This window comes from Heterodontus francisci, chromosome 18 (assembly GCF_036365525.1).
Source record: "Heterodontus francisci isolate sHetFra1 chromosome 18, sHetFra1.hap1, whole genome shotgun sequence".
In the NCBI taxonomy this organism is placed as follows: Eukaryota; Metazoa; Chordata; class Chondrichthyes; order Heterodontiformes; family Heterodontidae; genus Heterodontus; species Heterodontus francisci.
In genome coordinates, this window is record NC_090388.1 from 7,402,482 (window position 1) to 7,422,078 (window position 19,597).

The 19,597-nt window shown below is 43.8% G+C and overlaps 1 protein-coding gene across 1 annotated transcript; it reads left to right on the forward strand.

The window, feature by feature from the left end:
* Positions 1 to 1,161: 1,161 nt before the first annotated feature.
* Positions 1,162 to 19,152, forward strand: LOC137379780 (guanylyl cyclase inhibitory protein-like). Its single transcript, XM_068051148.1, has 5 exons — positions 1,162 to 1,242; positions 11,171 to 11,303; positions 14,576 to 14,725; positions 15,560 to 15,665; positions 19,043 to 19,152. The coding sequence occupies exons 1-5, from the start codon at positions 1,172 to 1,174 to the stop codon at positions 19,147 to 19,149; spliced, it is 567 nt and encodes a 188-aa protein (XP_067907249.1). The 5' UTR covers positions 1,162 to 1,171; the 3' UTR covers positions 19,150 to 19,152.
* The last annotated feature ends 445 nt before the right edge of the window (positions 19,153 to 19,597 follow it).

Consider the following 19,597-nt stretch of genomic DNA (forward strand, 5'->3'; position numbering starts at 1 on the left):
GAGGGGCTGAATGGCCTCTTCCTGTTCCTATGTTTCTATATTCGTATTTGCAGAAGGTTGGCACTGATTCTCTCTTTTGCCCTAGTTATTGTCTTCAGTGTTCAACATTCGTCGCTCACAGGTGTAAGGATCAGGCTGTGTTTCGTTCCCAGAAGGTTGATTGTCAGGGATCTCCACCTCTGTCTGTCCTGTGTTGTCCTTACACATTCCACATAGGTCAACTGCATCCAGTCTATTATATCCGTCATCCATTTTCTCCTCTGCTTCCCTCTCTTACGATTTCCATCGATCTTTCCTTCCAATAATTGTCTCTATCCACCTTCTGCTCTAATGATGTGACTGAAATATTGTATCTTTCTCTCTTTGATGTTATGCAGTAATTTCCTCTTTACTCCAGCCATTTCCAGCACATTCTCATTAGCCTTTTTGTCTGTGTAGGATATGTGGTACATTCTCCAATATGTCCACATCTCGAATGTATACAGCTAATCAATAGTAACTTTGTTTGTTGTCCACGTGTCCGAGGTATGTAGCATAGATGACAAAATGTAGCACCTCAGCATTCTTTTCCTAAGATTCGGGTTCAGTTTCTTTGATATTAACACGTCCTTCATTCTGACAAAGGCTGTGTAGCGTCTCTGATGAGAGGAAAATAATGCAGGGATCATGAGTTCAAATCCCTACAATAAATCTGGTAATTTATGTCTTAACATTTGAAAAATGTTTACCAAAACTGTGGATTGCTGCAAGACCCCAACTGCTTCCTTGATGTCCCTCAGGGAAGGGAACCTGCTATCCTTACCCTGCCTGAATCTATATGTGATTCCAGTCCCAGAATGTAGTTGACTTTCAATGCCTGCTGCAGTGACTTAACAACAGTTCAAGAAAGCTGTCCACATCCACCTTCACAGAGAATCTCGGGATGAATGATGAATGACAATCTCACCAGCGACAGCTGCATCCCGACAATAAATGTTAAGAGTTTGTTAGTTAATTAAACTCCACTAATTATAATGTAATCGTATTTCTGAAGGTCACTGCAGATTATGTTCTTTAAAGTTAAGTCTTGAAGTACGCCCAACTACATTCAAGTTAATCTTCCCTTGTGTATATAAAGATAAAGCACATTATGGAACAAGTTGTAATCTGAAGCATTGTTCCATGTGAAAAGATGGGCCAGACTGCAATACTTCCTCCAAGGAGGAAGGACACTTATGTTATGGAACTTCACGTATGGTACAGGTAACCTTTCTTATCATTCCATTAGCAAACTGTACTTGCTCATGTAGTTATTTTCTGGGTAATATATTAAAGCAGAATCCCAATTGATATAGTGGGACAAGAGGCAGGATGTATTTCCTCTGGCTTTTAACAATTAGCAGGAAATTAGAGCACTCTGATAACTGCAGTGTGCAGGAAATATCGGAATAGGGAGCTATAATTAGGGGGAATTCTGCATGGGTAATTGCTTCCGTATAACATGGTTCAGTATTTCAGTAATAGATACAGAAAATACTGAAAATACTCAGCAGGGCTGGCAGCATTAGTGGAGAGAGAGAAGCAGAATTAACGTTTCAGGTCAATGACCGTTCGTCAGAGCTTAGAGTACTTTACAGATGTAAGTTTTTGAGCAAGGCAGGGAAAGGAGGAAGGAACTAAAGGGACGGTCTGTGATCAGGTGGAAGACATGAGGGATTAAATGACAAAAAGGGTTCATGGTGAAAGACAAAAGCAGAAGGTAATGGGACAAGTTGTAGTGGATTATAATCCTAGCCCTTTTCTGGGGCTACCCCGAATCAGGCATACTTCTCAGATGATCACTCCCAACTTAAAGTTGAAAGAGACAGATCCCAAAGACCCTTGAATGGGTCTGAAGAACTGATCTAAATATTCCTAAAGGAAAGGAACCAGTTGAGAATATTACTATCCTCCAGATAGCATTTAACAGTTTCAGGCAGATTTAATAACCCAGACATTATGAGGGTCGAGGAATCTGACCTCAGTAATGTACCTCCCCAACAAAGAGTGTACAGAGACAGGTTCACGAGTTAGCAATGCAGAAGACTATGTGGGACAATATAAGTTCTAAATTATATAAAAGTTTTTTAAAGAATCGAACATGCAATTCGCAGTTGGTGAGGCAGTCAATTGCAACGTTAATAGTTCTGGGAATAGATAGAAAGTACAATCTTGTTTCTAGTAGAGATTCCAATTTTTAAATCTAAATATTGTTACAGTAAAATATTTACCTCAATCCCAGAGCAGAAGACTATAGAGTTAGAGAGATACCTCTGTCCCAGTAAAGGGGAGAACTATCATCACCCTACTCCAATAGCCATACCTTTACCCTGAGAGATGTTGAAGCATATCTAATGAATCTAAAAATTCAAGGTGAGCTTCCAATATTTGTACTGTTTTTCAAGGTGTATAAATCATTTCTTACATATGGTGGTGTTACCTCAACTCCAAATAAATTCATCCTTCATTATTTCCTAAATAAGGCTGTATAACTGTTAATTTCTAGGTGAGGCCCACCCTCTGATTCTGAGAAAGATTATATAACTATTAAGTTCAAGGTACGATACAAGCCTCTTCGGTTTCTAAGAAAGCCAAGCTGCGAGCTTTGTGATGGTCAGTTTTTCATTAGTCATCTAACTGTGCTTCAAGATTATAATTCAGTTTTTGGCTTTGGTTAGCTTTGTCAAAAATTCGTTTGATGTTGGTTTAGAGCTATCATCTTATCAACTCTTACACTGTGGTGGTTTTTATTGCAGTTTACAAAACTATTTTATCAATGTTTTACCATGTGGTGAGGTTTGTGACATTAGGAGCAGATCCCTTTTATCAGAAACTGCCTTTACAGTTCTAAGATGAGGCAAGCTTTTTAACACAGAGATGTGTTCATTTAATATTATAGAGATCAACTTTTTTAACCACTTAGGAAGATGGACACTTTTATTTATTTAGAGATACAGCACTGAAACAGGCCCTTCGGCCCACCAAGTCTGTGCTGACCATCAAACACCCATTTATACTAATCCTACATTAATCCCATATTCCTACCACACCCCCACAATTCCCCTACCTATACTAGGAGCAATTTACAATGGCCAACTTACCTATCAACCTGCAAGTCTTTGGCGGTGGGAGGAAACCGGAGCACCCGGAGGAAACCCACACGGTCACAGGGAGAACTTGCAAACTCCGCACAGGCAGTACCCAGAGTTGAACCCAGGTCACTGGAACTGTGTAGCTACGGTGCAAACCACTGTGCCACTGTGCTGCCCCAACCACTGCGCCACTTTTTAAAAACCTTTTTAAACCCTCGTTCATTGGAACATTACTCTTTTAATCTTAAAGCACCTCATTATGGCCAGATTCCTTCACAAAGTTAAGAAACAAGAGATGGGGTTGGAGGAGGTGTAAATGTGAAAAGCAGAATCATAACCAACATCTGCCATCCGAAAACCAAAAAAGAAAATGGGGACAGAGATTTTGATCTGAAATTGTTGAACTTAATGTTGAGTCCTGAGGATTGTAAAGTGCCCAGACAAAAGATGAGGTGCTGTTCCTTGAACTTATGTTGAGCTTCATTCGAACAGTGTAGGAGACTGAGGACAGGGAGGTCAGAGTGGGAGTGGAGTGGAGAATTAAAGTGACAGGCGATGAGAAGCTCGAAAGCTTGGGTCTCACCATCATAGAGGAGACCATATTGTGAGCAGCAAAAACAGTATACTAAATTGAACAAAGTAAAAGCAAATAATTGTTTCACCGGGAAGGAATGTTTAGGGCCTTGGATAGTTGGGAGGGAGGAGGTAAATGGGCAGGTGTTACATCTCCTGCACTTGCGTGGAAAGGTATTATGGGAAGGGGAGATGGTATTGGGGGTGATGGAGGTGCCGGAGTTGTGGACAAAGGTGTTGCAATGGGAACAGTCCCTTTGGAATGCTGAAAGGGGATGAGAAGGGTGAGTATTTTTTTGAGTAAGGTTTATTTTAACTAGTGAAATGTATTGATTTTTAGTAGGATTTTCAGTACTAGTAAGGTTTTATTAATAATTCTAAGGTGTGTGTAGTATTGGTAAGGTTTCTTTTTTCTGAGCAGTAGAAAAGGGTCAACTAATAAATAAAAGAATGGCAGGGTTGCTTCAACCTCGAGAGTGTGGTAGCTCCAGGATGCTTCCTGTATCCTGGAGAACCATTTGTGCAGGAAATGTTGTCAATTGAAGCAGCTTGAGCTCCCGGTTTTGGAACTTGAGCTGCAGCTGGCGACACTGCGGTGCATTCATGAGGATGAGAGCTACGTGGATAGCTTGTTTATAGATGTGGTCACCCCACAGCTTAAGGGTATGCAGGGAGAGAGGGAATGGGTGACCGCCAGACAGTCAAAAAGAATCAGGCAGGTAGTGCAGGAGACCGCTGAGTGTATATTACTATCCAACAGATATTCAGTTCTGAATACTGAGGAAAATGATGCTTCACCTGGGGAGTGTAGCCAGAACCAAGTCCATGGCACCACGGGTGGCTCAGCTGCACAGTGGGGTACAGGGAAGACTGGAAGAGCCATTGTGATAGGTGATTCAATAGTCAGGCGAACAGACAGGCGTTTCTGTGGCCGCAGACATGATGGTATGTTCCCTCCCTGGTGCCAGGGTCAAGGATGTCACTGAGCGGCTGCAAAGCATCCTGAAGGGGGAGGGTGAACAGCCAGCAGTCATGGTCCAAATTGGAACCAATGACATAGGCAGGAAAAGGGATGTGGTCCTGCAGTCAGAATTTAGGGAGTTAGGTAAGAAATTAGCAAGCAGGACCTCAGAAGTAGTCACCTCCGGATTACTCCCAGTGCCACGCGCAAGTGAGTATAGAAATAGAAGGATAAGACAGATGAATGCATGGTTGGAAAGATGGTGCAGAAGGGAGGGCTTTAGATTCCTGGGACATTGGGACTGACTCTGGGGGATATGGGACCTGTACAGGCCGGACAGTTTACACCTGAACAGAACTGGGACCGAGTTCCTTGTGGGATGTTTTGCTAGTGCTGTTGGGGATGGTTTAAACTAGTTTGGCAGGGGGATGGGGACCTCAGGGTAGACTCAGTTGGGCAAAATCAGAAATGAAAATGGAAGGCATAAAATTAATGGATGAGTCTGGAAGACAGAGCAAACAAAGGTTAGAAAATTAAAAAAAGAGTTTGGCAGTGCTCAAGGGTATCTATTTCAATGCAAGGAGTATAGCAAATAAAGCAGATGAGCTGAGGGCACAGATAGGCACATGACAGTATGATATCATAGCTATTACGGAAACATGGCTTAAGGAGGGACAGGAATGGCAGCTCAACGTTTCTAGTTACAGGGTTTTCAGACGTGATAGGGAGGGGGTAAGAAAGGAGGGGGAGTGGCAATTTTGGTTAAAGAAACTATTACAGCTGTGAGGAGGGATGACATGGTGGAAGGTTCATCAAATGAGGCCATATGGATTGAGCTAAGGGACAAAAAAGGGGCAATCACACTGCTGGGAATGTGCTATAGACCCCCAAACAGTCAGAGAGAGATAGAAGAACAGATATGTAGGCAAATCTCAGAGAAGTGCAAGAAAAATAGGGCAGTAATAGTAGAGGATTTTAACTACCCCAATATTAACTGGGATAGTTTTAGTGTGAAAGGAATTGAGGGAGCAGAATTCTTGAGGTGCATTCAGGAGAACTTTTTTGGCCAGTATGTCGCAAGTCCAACAAGAGAGGGAGCAGTTTTAGACTTAGTTTTAGGAAATGAAGATGGGCAGGTGGGAGAGCATTTTGGTGGCAGTGATCATAATTCAGTCAGTTTTAACATAATTATAGAAAAGGACAGAGATAGAACAGGAGTTAGAGTTCTCAATTGGGGCAAGGCCAATTGTACTAAATTGAGGAGTGATTTAGTGAAAGTGGACTGGAAACAGCTACTTGAAGCTAACAGAAGAGCCACGGATGTAGGTGGGAAGAGTCTGGACAAGGGAGAAAAAAAATAGAGTCGCGATAGGAAGAATCTGTTTCAGTGCTGTATGTCTAAATAAAAATAAAAATAAATAAAACATTTTGAGGGGCCTGGATAGAGTGGAGATGAAGGGCCTATTCACCTTAGCAGAGAGGTCAGTGACTACGGGGCATAGATTTAAAGTGATTGGTAGAAAAATTAGAGGGGAGATGAGGAAAAGGTTTTTCACCCAGAGGGTGGTGCGGGTCTGGAACACACTGCCTGAAAGGGTAGTTGAGGCAGAAACCCTCAACTCATTCAAAAGGAGTCTGGATATGCACCTCAAGTGCCGAAATCTGCAGGGCTACAGACCAAATGCTGGAAGGTGGGATTAGAATGGGTGGATTGTTTTTTGGCCAGCACAGACACGATGGGTCAAGTGGCCTCTTTCTGTGCCTTAAACTTTCTATGATTCTATGATTCTAAGGGGAAGATGGCATCACACTGGAGGTAGCAGAAGATGATGCCTTGAATCTGAAGGCTGGTAGGGTGGAAGATGAGGGCAAGGGGAAATCATAGAATGGTTTTGCAGGGGAAAGGGATGAGAGCAGAAGGGCAGGAAATGGGTTGGACATGGTCAAGGGCCCTGTCAACCATGGTGGGAGGAGTCCTTGGTTGAGGAAAAAGAAAGACATATTGGAAACACTGATACAGAAGGTAGTATCATCAGAACAGATGCTTTGAAGATGAAGACACTTCGAGAATGGAATAGAATTGTACTGGAAGAAGGGTGTGAGGAAACATACTCCAGGAAGCTGTGGGTGTCAGTGGTCTTATAGTGGATATTGGGTGATAACCTATCCCCAGAAATGGAGATAAAGAAGTCGAGGAAGGAAAGGGAAGAGTCAGAGATGGACCATGTGAAGGTGAGGGAAGAGTAGAAATTAGAAGCAAAGGTGATGAACTATTCCAGTTCAGGGTGAGAGCAGGAAACAGCCTGATACAGCCATCAATACAATGGAAAAAGAGGTGGCCTGAATAGGACTGGAAGAAGGAATGTTCGACATATCCCACAAAGAGGCAGGCATAGCTAGGACCCATGTGGGTATCCATAGCAACACCTTCTATTTGGAAGAAGCGAGTGGAGTTAAAGGAGAAGTTGTTCAATATAAGAACAAGTTCAGCCAGGCGGAGGAGGGTGGTGGTGGATGGGGACTGGTTGGGCCTCTGTTCGAGGAAGAAGCGGAGAGTTCTCAGATCTTCCTGGCAGTGGAGGGGAATGGAGGTGCAGAAAGATTGGCTGTTTATGGTGAATAGGAGACAGGTAGGGCCAGGAAACTAGAAACTGTTAAAGTGATGGAGGGCAACAGAAGAGTCAGGGATGTAGGTGGGAAGAGTCTGGACAAGGGGAGAAAAAAAAGAGTCGCGATAGGAAGAAATCAGTTCAGTGTGACAGTAACAGGTTGAAACGATGGTTCTACCAGGGCAGTCCTGTTTGTAGATCTTGGAAAGGGGGTAGAAGTGGAATGTTCAGGGTTGAGGGACTATGAGTTTGGAAACTGTGGAGGGACAACCTCCAGAGGAGATGAGGTCAGTGAGAGTCTTGGAAACGATGGCTTGATGTTTAGTGGTGGGATCATGGTCCAGGAGAAGGTAAGAGGAAGTGTCAATGTATTGGTGTTCAATCTCTGCAAGGCAGTCTCCACAGGCAGCGGTGGGCTCCCCAGAAGCAGGTAAAATGCCAGCGGAGGCAGGAAGAGGCCCTAAATTGGCCACTAAAGTGACTCAATTGGGCTCCAGGCGGGTGAGCTGTCTGCCAGCTTTCCTGCTGCTGCCAAAATGGCATGGCAGAGGATGACGTTGGGCACCCCACCTGAAGCCTCCCTGTGCCATTTTGCCAGCATTCCACCTCCCAGCCCCTCTCCAAAGGGCAGGTAAAATGCAGCCTGTTAATTCTGTTTCTCTCTCCACTAATGCTGCCAGACTTGCTGAGCATTTCCAGCATTTTCACTTCTTATTGCAGATTTCCAGCATCCACAGTACTTTGTTCTTGTATAGTGTCTCAGTGTTGTGGTGCTTTATCAGATGGCTACAGTGTTGGCGCAGAACTGATTATTTTAAAAAAACTTCATAAGCATCTGGGGGACTTCAAATTGGCGAAATGTTCAAATAGCAGCTGCAAATACTACAAGCATTCTTATACTCATCTATGGAGATAAAAGATTAGATAACATCTCCGTCCAGTGGAAGTATTAACCTATCTATTCCCTCCACACAGGCTGCCTTGGCCAGTCAAGTGCATCCGGCACTTTCTGTTCCACTTTTAGATTTCCAGCTACAGTTTTTTTTTGTTGCAGTTTTTGAGCACAGTGACACACAGGATCTACAGTCTCACGGCACAATGGGGCTGCCTTTCAAAACTCAGCAGTCAGAAGGACAAAGCATCGCACAAAGAAAGAAAGACCTGCATTTATATAGCGCCTTTCACATCCTCAGTACATCCCAAAGCGATTCACACCCAATGAATTACTTTTGAAGTGTAGTCACTGTTGTGATGCAGGAAATGTGGCAGCCAATTTGTGCACAGGAAGCTCCCACAAACAGCAATGTGATAAGGACCGGATAGCCTGTTTTTATATGATATTGGTCGAAGGTTAAATATTGACCAGGAAACTGGGGAGAACTCCCCTCCTCTTCATCAAAATAGCATCTTGCAATCCTTTCCACCCACCTGCAAGATTAGATGGGGGCCTCAGTTTAATATCTCATCTGAAAGACAACACTCCCTTAGGACTACACTGGGAGTGGTAGCCTGTATTTTGTGCTCAAGCTGTTGGAGTAGGATTTGAACACAGAGTCATAGAGGCAAGAGGGAGTGCTGCTCATGGCACCACAGCTGATAACTATGGACACACACGCATCAGCTTAACAACCATTTTAACCATCAATTCTGCTGAAACATGGATTATTTCAGTAGAATGAACTTGTGAACTTTGCTAAACACGGTTTAAAAAAGTGGATCATCTCGGTCCCCAGCTTTAGCCAATGACTACATTTGTTTGGACACCCATTCCACCGAGACCCACATGTTGGGAGTCGGAGGCAATAGCATCGGCTGCCTGTATCCTAATTCACAACAAATCATGCCTGTGCTGCTGACCGACATCGGCTAACGGTTAAGCAACGCCTCGATTTTATCATTTTCATCCTCATTTTCAATTCCTTCCATAGCCTCGCCCCCCCCCCCCACCCCCACACTCCACCCCACCCCACTATCTCCCAAATCCCCTCCAGCCACACAACCCTCTGAGATATCTGCACACCTCTAATTTTGGTCTCTTGGGCATCTCCGATTTTAATCGCTCCACCATTAGTAGCTGTGCCTTCAGTTGCCTAAGCCCTAAGCTCTGGAATACCCTCCCTACACCTCTACACCTCTCTACCTTGCTTTCCTTCTTCAAGATGCTCCTTAAAACCTACCACTTTGACCAAGCTTTTGGTCATCTGCCCTAATATCGTCTTATATCAGGATCATATGTTTTATAATACTCCTGTGAAGCGTCTTGGGTCATTTTATTAAGTTAAGGATGCTATATAAATACAAATTGCTGTTGTTGTTGTAACTCTGAACCAAACACCAAAGCCACTCATCCAGGGATGGTGTAGAGCAAGGTTAGAGATACCCCTATAGATGGTCAGAGTTCAGTGGCATTGCTATAAGAAGGTTTCGGCCAGTCTGATGGTGGGCAGTTAACTAACTTCTGAAATTGGTTCAATTAATTTAATTTTTATTGGACTTTTGCATTTTATTTTTTGCTAATCAACAGAACTTCACAATCCCTCAGAGCCCATTAATAAGCAGCTGTGCTGTGTACAATGGAATTGAAAGAATGAAATGGGTGGAAAAGATTGGGAGTCAAACTTCCTCAAGCAAGTTGGTCTGACGCACTCAGAATATGTTTCTGCACACTGATATGTGAAAAGAAAGTGCTGCATTTATATAGTGCCTTTCGTGACCATGGGATTTCTCAATGTACTTTTGAGGTGTGTTGGAAAAATCAAATTAAGTACTTTAGAAGTAAGGTCACTATTGTTATTTAGGAAGCATGACACACACACCAAGATGTGCACACACCAAGATTCCACAAACAATGAGATAAACAATCCATTTGGGTGTTGGTTGAGGAATGAATGTTGACCCAGGACACCAGGGAGAACTCCGCTTCCCTTCTTTCAAAGAGTGCCAGGGAGTCCTGTGCAACCATCTGAATGGGCAGACGGGGCCTCAGTTTGACATCTTACCCAAAAGACAGCGTCTCCAACACTGCAGCGTTCCCTTAATACTGCACAGGGATTGTCAGCCTAGATTATCTGTATTGTGTTAAACTCTGGTATGAGATCTCAGTTTGCAACCTTGGTGTCATAGTTGATGCTATGATGAGAACCTACCACGTACCCACACCATCACTAAGACTTTCTATTGATCTAACTTCGATCAACTCCTCTCTTGTCTCTGCTCACCTACTGCTGAAACCCTCATCCATACCTCTAGACTTGGCTATTTCAATGCACTCCTGGATGGACTCCCATGTTCTAACTCTCTGTAAACTTGAGGTCATCCAAAACACTTCTGCCCACGCCCTTACTCTCACCAAGTCCCATACGCCCCATGCTCGCTGACCTACACTGGCCTCAGGTCAAGCACCGACTTAATTTAAAAATTCTCATTGCTGCTTCAAATCCCTCCATGGTCTTGCTCCTCCTTATCCCTCAAATCTCCTCCATCCCCATCACCCTCCAAGATATCTGTGCTCATCTAATTTTGACCTCTTGAGCACCCCCCGATTTTAATCACTCCACCATTGGTGGCCATACTTTCAGTTGCCTACGGCCTAAACTCTGGCATTCCCTCTCCAAACCTCTCCGCCTCTCTACCTCTCTTTCCTTGTTTAAGACACTCCTTAAAACCTATCTCTTTAACCAAGCTTTTGGCCATCTGCCCTAATATCTCCTTATGTGGCTCGGTGTCAAATGTTGTTTTATAGTTCTCCTGTGAAGTGCCTTGGGTCATTTTATTACATTGAAGACACTATACAATTCCAAGTTGTTGTTGTTATGAAGTCACAGCATTCTGACTCAGAAAAAAGACTACCCACTGAGCCACAGATGAATACTGCAAAGTACTGTGATTGTTAGCTTAAAACTATTATCTTATTGCAGAAAATTTATCAAGGAATGTCCCAGTGGGCTGATCACCCTTCATGAATTCAGGCGACACTTTTGTGATGGGACCGTGGGTCCCAAGTCTTCTGAATATGCTGAGCAAATCTTCAGGACTCTGGATGATAACAGGGTAACACAAACTAACATCAACAGCTATGATGTTTCTCCTCTAGTTCTGTTTCAAACCGCTTGTTGAATACACTAGACTGTGTATCGTGTGTTGATATTGCAAAGAGTTTAACACATTACAACTTTTTCCAATGGGATGCTTAACAGAGATAAGTAACGTTACCCATTTCCCCCCCCCCACCTCACCTTATCTGCTGCTGAAACCCTCTTCCATGCTTTTGATACCACCAGACTCGATTATTCCAACGATCTCCTGGCTGGCCTCACAATTCCCAGCCTCCATAAATGTGAGCTCATCCAAAACTCTGCTGCTCGTATCCTAATTCAACCATCGCCCCTGTGCTCGATGACCTACCCTGGATCCTGATCAAGCTACCTCTTGATTTTAAAATTCTCATCCTCGTGTTCAAATCCTTCCATGGACCCGCCCCGCCCTATCTTTGTACTCTTCTCCAGCCCCACAAACCTCCGAGATCTTTGCATTCCTCCGACTTTGGTCTCTTGTGCATCTTGTACTGCGTTCTCCTTACCATTGGCTGCACCTCTGAAATTCCCTCCCTAAACCTCTCCCCCTCACCACCTCTCCAGCTCTCTCTCCCTCTTTAAATTGCTCATTAAAACATACCTCTCTGACCAAGCTTTTGGTGATCTGTCCTAATATCTCCTTATGTGGCTTGGTGTCAAACTTTGGCAGATAACCTTCCCGCAAATTGCCTTGGAATGTTTTACTACATTAAATACACAAGTTTGTATTGTTGATATTATTTTGCATTTATACCAGACCTATGATGAATTGTTCCTAATTTAAGATTATTTTGAATCACCTTGACACGAGGCTTTTATTCCTATAAATGTTTTTTCATCACAACTAAACATACTGACCTCACCTTATGCCATGCCTTTAAGGTGGTCCCACTCAGCTCTTCTGTTCGCTGCCCCCCCCCACCCCGACACTATCTTTCCTAAGTTGCCCTGTATTTCCAAACCAGTTTCCACTCTCTTAATCTCTTTCTTTTTGTTGCATTAGCCTCAAAATGATTATTGATTATAAGAGACCGAATGCTGAACGCCTTTGGATGAAGTTCTTTAATTTTGCTATTTTAGTGGAGTCACCAGCCTATTTAAAGTTAATAATTCACACTGGGATTAAAATAACAGACTAAGGAGCACCACTCAAATGTATCATGCATTTGTTCATTAATGTTAGCAACAATAATTTCTGGGTTGTTGCTTTACTCACTGGGATCTCTGCTTTGAGTGCTAAGGTTTCAATCTAAGCAATTGGCCTAATCCTGCTCCTATTTCTTATGTTCTTATGTTCTATTCACACACTTGCAACAAATCCCTCAGGATGCCTTTTAACACCATTTAATTTAATTGACTTAATGTCTGCATTAACATGAAGCATACGGAGGCATTTAGTATGAAAAATTAAAATGTTCATTTGGGAATAATGCAAGTCCTGAAGAGTACTCAATTAAAGATTTCCCTTCTGTAGAGAAGGGCTGAAAAAGATTTTGGTCTTATTCCTTCTGTCTTTTACGCAGAATTACATAAAACTTACATCACAGAAAGAGGCCATTCGGCCCAACTGGTCCATGCTACTGTTGGGCTGAATTTTATGCAGGTGGCAAGGGTCCCGACTCCAGGCCAGAAAGGCAAGAGGAACCCCCACCTCAGCAGTTTTGGGGGCATTTTATGGTGCTCAGGCAGTTAATGGCCTGGCGCCCTGGTCCCTTCTGATTGGCCAGCAGCTCAGCAGTCGAAGCAACGCCACTTGGAGCAGTGGCCACTGCAGTTACTGCAATAGGCCCAAGACCAGGAGCAGCGCTGGAGCCCCAGACTGCAGGTCAGTGGGGGCTGGTTCGCCAGGGCCTCTCAGGCAGGCCCCAGAGAGGGGTGGGGATGTTGGTTGTTGAGAGTAGGGAGTAGATTTTGATGCAAGGGCAGCCTTTGCCACCAGGGGCCCTCTGTGAGCCATTGATTGCCTAAGCAGGAGGCCCCGCTTCTCCACCCAGCCGGCAGGGAGGCTGCCTGGTTCTACTGGGCAACCTCCCCATGTGGTGGGGCTACCACCAGCTGCTGGTAATGTACCAGTGGTGGCGGGAAGAGGCCCTTTCATTTGTTCATTCATTTTTTCATTGGTGTCATCTTCTTCCCTGAAGGTTGACTGTTAGGGATCTCCACCTCTGTCTGTCCTGTGCTGTCCTTACACATTCTGAATAGGTCAACTGCATCCAGTCCATTATAACCATCATCCATTTTCTCCTCTGCTTCCCTCTCCTACATTTCCCGTCGAACTTTCCATCCAATAATTGTCTCTGTCTACCTTCTGCTCTAATGATGTGACTGAAATATTGTATTTTTCTCTCTTTGATATTATGCGGTAATTTCCTCTTTACTCCAGCCATTTCCAGCACTTCCACATTAGTCCTTCAGTCTGTGTAGGATATGTGGAACATCCTCCTATATGTCCACATCGCAAATGCATTCAGTTTATCAATAGTCTCTTTGTTTGTTGTCCATGTCTGTGAGGCATTAAACATAGATGAAATACTGTAGCACCTCAGCATTAGTTTTCAGGTTCAGGCTCTTAAGTGGCCATTAATTTGTCATTTAAGATTTTCAATTGGCCACTGAGTTGCAAGGCTGTCCTCAGCCATCACTGTCCCTGACAAAATTGAATGGTATTGGGAAGGCAAAGGCACTCCACCCCCACCATGCCTCCCACACCCTGTCTTCCCTCACTATTTTATGGGCGCCTCCCTGCCCGTCCCTAGAGGGCTGATGAAATCCAGCCCTTTCATGTCCACATGAGCCTTCTCCTACGCTATTGCATCTCACCCAATCAGCATATACTTTCTCCCTCATGTGTTTACCTAGCTTCCCCATAAATGCATCTGTGTGATTTGCCTCAGCCACCCTCTGTGGTAGTGTGGTAGTGGAACTCCCTCCTAACAGAACTATGGGTGTACCTACCCCACATGGACTGCAACGGTTCAAGAAGGCAGCTCACAACCACCTTCTCAAGGACAATTAGGGATGGGCAATAAATGCTGGCCTTGCCAGTGACGTCCACATCCCTCGAACAAATAAAAAAAGAGATTGACTGCCGCGTTTCCTAGATTACGACAGTGACTACCCTTCAAAAAATATTTCATTGGGATGTGAAAGGTGCTATATTAATGAAAAATGCTTTCTTTTCTTATATCTGGGTTGTTTGAAAGTATGTGGCAGGACTAAGAGCAGAGCGTGTTGTGTTTGTGTTTGAAGGATGGGATGGTCGATTACCATGAATATGCGACTGCTGTCAGTCTGCTGATACAGGGCACTCCGGAAGAAAAGCTGAAGTGGTCATTTAAACTATACGACAAGGATAAGGATGGAGCAATTAGCCGTTTAGAGATGCTGGAGATTATGCAGGTCGGCTTCTGTTCTGTTACTCACAGGTTAACAGGGGTGTAATTGGTCTTTGGCCGTTAGCATGTAAAGAGACCACCAGCCCCTGAATCAGGGAGCTCAATGCCTCAAACCTCTAACTCCTGGGTGCTCACCATCATATTATCATCATATTATCACCCTTATTTATTCTCTCCTTACCTGTCTGGTGGGAGACTGATGGGATTGGTTCAACCGCCTGATTGACACCCTGCCCAATGGACACCTCACCCAATGGACACCTCATTCAATGAACACCTCGTTCAATGAACACCTCACCCCGTGGACACCTCGCCCAATGGACACTTCGCCCAATAGACACCTCGTCCAATGAACACCCTGCCTGGTTTTGCTTTCATTTGAAGTCAGGGGATAGTAAAATCAGTCAAGGTTTTAAAATGGGCATTCAATCCAGTAAGTTTCTTACCAAGTGGGTTTGCATAAAATAATCATAGTCTCAGAGGATCTTTCATTATCCAGCTGAGCAGATAGACAGGAGCTACCGTTTTAACATCTACTTCTGCAGGGCTCCACCTCCATTAGTGTTCAAGTCCTGGACTGAAATTTGAACCAGGAACTATTCGGATACAGAGACAAGAATTGCTGCCACCTGAGTCAAGGTAACAACATTTAAGAACAGCACCAGAATCCTGCAGAAAACAGACAGAAAATATTCCAAGGCTTTGGTTATAATAATAGAGCAAACTCTGGGGCTCAGGAAACTTTCTTTAAAAAATAATGTTTCATATATGTTTATTTAGTTGCTGTGTTGATCGTAATGTTTTTAACTCACTTTTATAAAGTTTTCTCTCTATTCAGACTATATATAAAATGAGTTTGGCCGCTTCACTCACTAAAGTTGACCCCCAAACTGCAGAAGAATGTACCAACAGAGTATTCATTCGACTGGACAAAGACAGAGATGGTGAGTGAAGCAGATGTGTACAAAGTTGAAGTTAGCCCATTACTTTTCTAAGGACCGTACAGCACAGACGGAGGCCATTTCACCCATCATGGCTGTCCTAGCTCTATGAAGGAACTATCCAATTAGTCCCAATCCCTGTCTCTTCCTCAATAGCTCTGCCTGTAACCTTGTTACTCTGCCATTGAGTAAATTAAAATTGTGGCAGACTTTACTAATGATGAATTATCTTGATCCTTAAGAACAAAAGAACCTAAGAAGCAGGAGCAGGCCATTCAGCCCTTTGAGCCCACTCCACCATTCAGTGAGATCATGGCTGATGTTCTACTTCAACACAGTTTTCCTGCACTATCCCATATCCCTTGATCTTTTTAATATGTAGAAATCTATAGATCTCACTATTGAACATACTCAATGACTGAGCCTCCACCGCCCTATGGGGCAGAGAATTCCAAAGATTCACCACCCTCTGAATGAAGAAATTCCTCCTCGTCACAGTCCTAGATGGCCTACCCCCTATTCTGAGACTGTGTCCCCTGTGGCTCTGGGCTCCGTAGCCAGGGGAAACATCCTTCTTGCATCAACTCTGTCGAGCCCTGTAAAAATGTTGTATGTTTGAATGAGATCACCTCTCATTCTTTTAAATTCCAGAGAATAAAGGCCCAGTCTCGTCAATCTTTCCTCATAGGACAATCCCTCCATCCCAGGAATTAGTTTGGTGAACCTTGATAGATTTGAGACTCGTTTGGATCATTCAAGGGGGTGGGGGTGGGGTTACAGGCTAAAGGAAGCTTTCTATAAACAATGCTTTGTTCACACTAATTTCTGAAAACAGTTAATTCTTTTCACATTTTTTACCAATACCCTTAGCTCTGCTTTTGTCACCTCCAGAATCAATTATTCCAATGCTCTCCTGATTGGCCTCCCACCTTCAACTTCTGCCCATATTCAGACCATTGATGCAAAGGGAGTGAATAGAAGGGGTGATTCACAGTGGCAGAAGGTTGGGAGATGTGTTTTACAAGGATCAGTGCTGAGACAACTGTTGTACACAATTTATATCAACAATTTAGAATCAAAAACACTATTTCTAAATTTGTGGACTATTTTAAATTGGAGGGATAGTCAACATTGAAGAGGATTGCAATAATTTGCAAGAAGGTATTAATCAATTTGCAGAATGGGTACATAATTGGAAAATGAATTTCAACATAGGTGTTACATTTTGGTAAGAAAAATAAAGATGTCACATGTTACTTGGAAAATAAGAATCTAAATGGGGTAGAAGAGCAAAGATATCTGAGAGAACAAATACACAAATCACTAAAGGTAGTGACACAGATTAATAAGGTCATTTAATAAAAAACAAAGAAAGCACTAGGGTTTTTTTCTAGACCAATAGAATTGAAAAGTAGAGAAGTTACATCAAAGTTGTGTCAACCCTTGATGAGACCACATTTAAACTATTGTGTACAGTTCTGGTTGCTGTATTATAATTGTGGATAAGGTACAAAAAAGATTTACAAGGATGATACCAGACATGAGATGAATAGGCTGGGTCCCTTTCTCTTGAAAAGAGAAGGCTCAGGGGTGGCATTTTTTAAACTTATGAAAGGGTTTGATAGGATAGACATAGAGATGTTTCCGCTTGTGGGGGAGACCAGAACTCGGGGCCATCAATATAAGACAGTCACTAATAAATCCAATAGGGAATTCAGAAAAAACGTCTTTATCCAGAGAGTGGTGAGAATGTGGAACTCGCTACTACAGGGAGTGGTTGAAGCGAATAGTATAGATCATCTAAGGGGAAGCTAAACAAGCATATAAGGGAGAAGTGAATAGAAGGATATGCTGATAGAGTTAAATGAGGAAGAGAGAGCCTCATATGGAACATAAACACCAGCATGGACTGTTTGGGGCAAATTACCTGTTTCTGTACTGTATATTCTATGTAATTCTATGTAAAAACTCAGTATTGTGGGACTTCCACACATGGTCAGACTCACAAGTATTAGTATTCCGAATGAGAAGAGTATCATGCACCTGAAGGGCCCCAGTGTGGAGGAGGCGATGGAGAGGTATGGGAGGGTTCGGGGTGGGCCTCGATTGTGGGCCTGGCTACCTTAGAAATCTCGGGATGTGGGTGTCGCTGGCAAGGCTGGCACTTATTGCCCTCTTCATGAACTGCTGTGGTCATAGACTCATACAGCATAGGAGGAGGCCATTCGGCTTATCATGCCAGTGTCGGCTCTTTGAAACAGTTTGTGCGGTGAAGGTATTTCCACAATGCTGCTAGGTTGGCGTTTCTAGGATTTTGATCCAGCGACGATGTAGGAATAAGTCCAAGCCAGGATGGCGTGTGTGACTTGAAGGGGAACTCGGAGTGATGGTGGAATCATAGAATGGTTACAGTACAAAAAGGGCCACTTGGCCCGCTGAGCCCATGCTGGGACTCTGCAAGAGCAATTACCTAGTCCTACTTACCCGCTCTTTCGCTGTAGCTCTGCATTTTTTTCCCTTCAGGTGTTTTTGAAAGCCGTGATTGAATCCGCCTCCACCACCCATGGTGTTCCCATCTATCTACTGCCCGTGTACTTCTAGGCATTAGAGGTTGTACGTTTGGAAGTTGTTATTGAAGGAGTCTTGGTGAATTGCTCCAGTACATCTTGTAGATGGAACACACTGCAGCCATTGTGGTGGAGGGAGGTAATGTTTCAGGTAATGAATGGGATGCTGATCAAGTGGGCTGCTTTGTCCTGGATAGTGTAGAGCTTCTTGATTGTTATTGGAGCAGCATTCATCCAGGCAAGTGAAGTAATTTAACCGCAGTGCTCTTACACTTGGGGGTGGGCAACTTGGGGGGGAATCCTTATGCCTGAAATGGGCAAGCTGTGTCAGACGTTCTAGGCTTGTGGAGCAAGGCAGGTGCCTGAGATGCGCCCCTAGTGGCCAGCCACATGCAGATCAGGTGCTCTCCCTTCAGCACTGCATACGCCGGGAGGATCAATGCCTTAGGTACCAGTGAATAGGATCCTGGCACTAGGGCCAGGATTGCGACCCATGGAATTTAAGGAGTCATTGGGGCAGAAATTTGTCCAGTAGTGCAAAACACATGGTTACCACACAGACTGCCCTTTAGACACTGAAGTCAATGGGACTGAATATTAGGTGTGGTGTATAAGGGCCAGCCAATGAGATACCACTTGTATCATGATGCCATTCAGGACCAATTTCTTCCCCTTTGTGCCCATTGAGTTGGGATTTGGAATCACAAATCTCAAAGACACAGTATTTATTGTGGGGCGTCACTGCCATTTCTCTGTATATTTCTCCAGATGTTGGGACAGATTGAGTGACACAGACCGGCTTTATCTTTTCAGCAGTTATCAGCCAGCAGGAATTTATTGAGGGAGCTCTGGGAGATGAGTGGATCCGTGCAATGCTGGAGTGTGATCCCAAAACAGTCGATGTTCCAGGATTCCCTTAGCCATGGACGTTTCGCATTGAAAGCTCAACCAAACAATGGGACTGATCTGAAGCAAAAGACTCAATGGATTTACACTAGAGATGCTGTGGTGAACTCCTGTTGGTTGACTGAGATCAGAACCACAAGGAGGGAGCAAGACCGAGAATAAAAGTAACATTCTGAATTAAACGTCCGAGGGCAGAATTTGTGATTCGCGATTTTGTCGCACAAAACACTCAGCACATTTATGCCATATGACTGTGTTAAAATAATACAGAGAGGAACTTGGGGAAAGCAAGATAAGCAATTCTGTGAGAACATCAAGGATCATGGGGTAAAGATTCTCTGTGCCCTGTCCTTGCAGGTCCCAGAATCACACATCATTAAATGACCAAATACCCAGCCTTTCATAATCCATCATTAAAGGTAAGATGTGCCACCCCTGGCTCAATGGGTTGCACTTTCACCT

What these genes read in the sequence shown, in the direction of transcription:
- LOC137379780 (XM_068051148.1), top strand. Translation starts at nt 1,172, where the DNA reads ATGGGCCAGACTGCAATACTTCCTCCAAGGAGGAAGGACACTTATGTT. An exon ending in AGATGCTGGAGATTATGCAG is followed by an intron (nt 14,726 to 15,559) that starts GTCGGCTTCTGT and finishes CTCTCTATTCAG; the next exon opens with ACTATATATAAAATGAGTTT. An exon ending in ACTGGACAAAGACAGAGATG is followed by an intron (nt 15,666 to 19,042) that starts GTGAGTGAAGCA and finishes TTATCTTTTCAG; the next exon opens with CAGTTATCAGCCAGCAGGAA.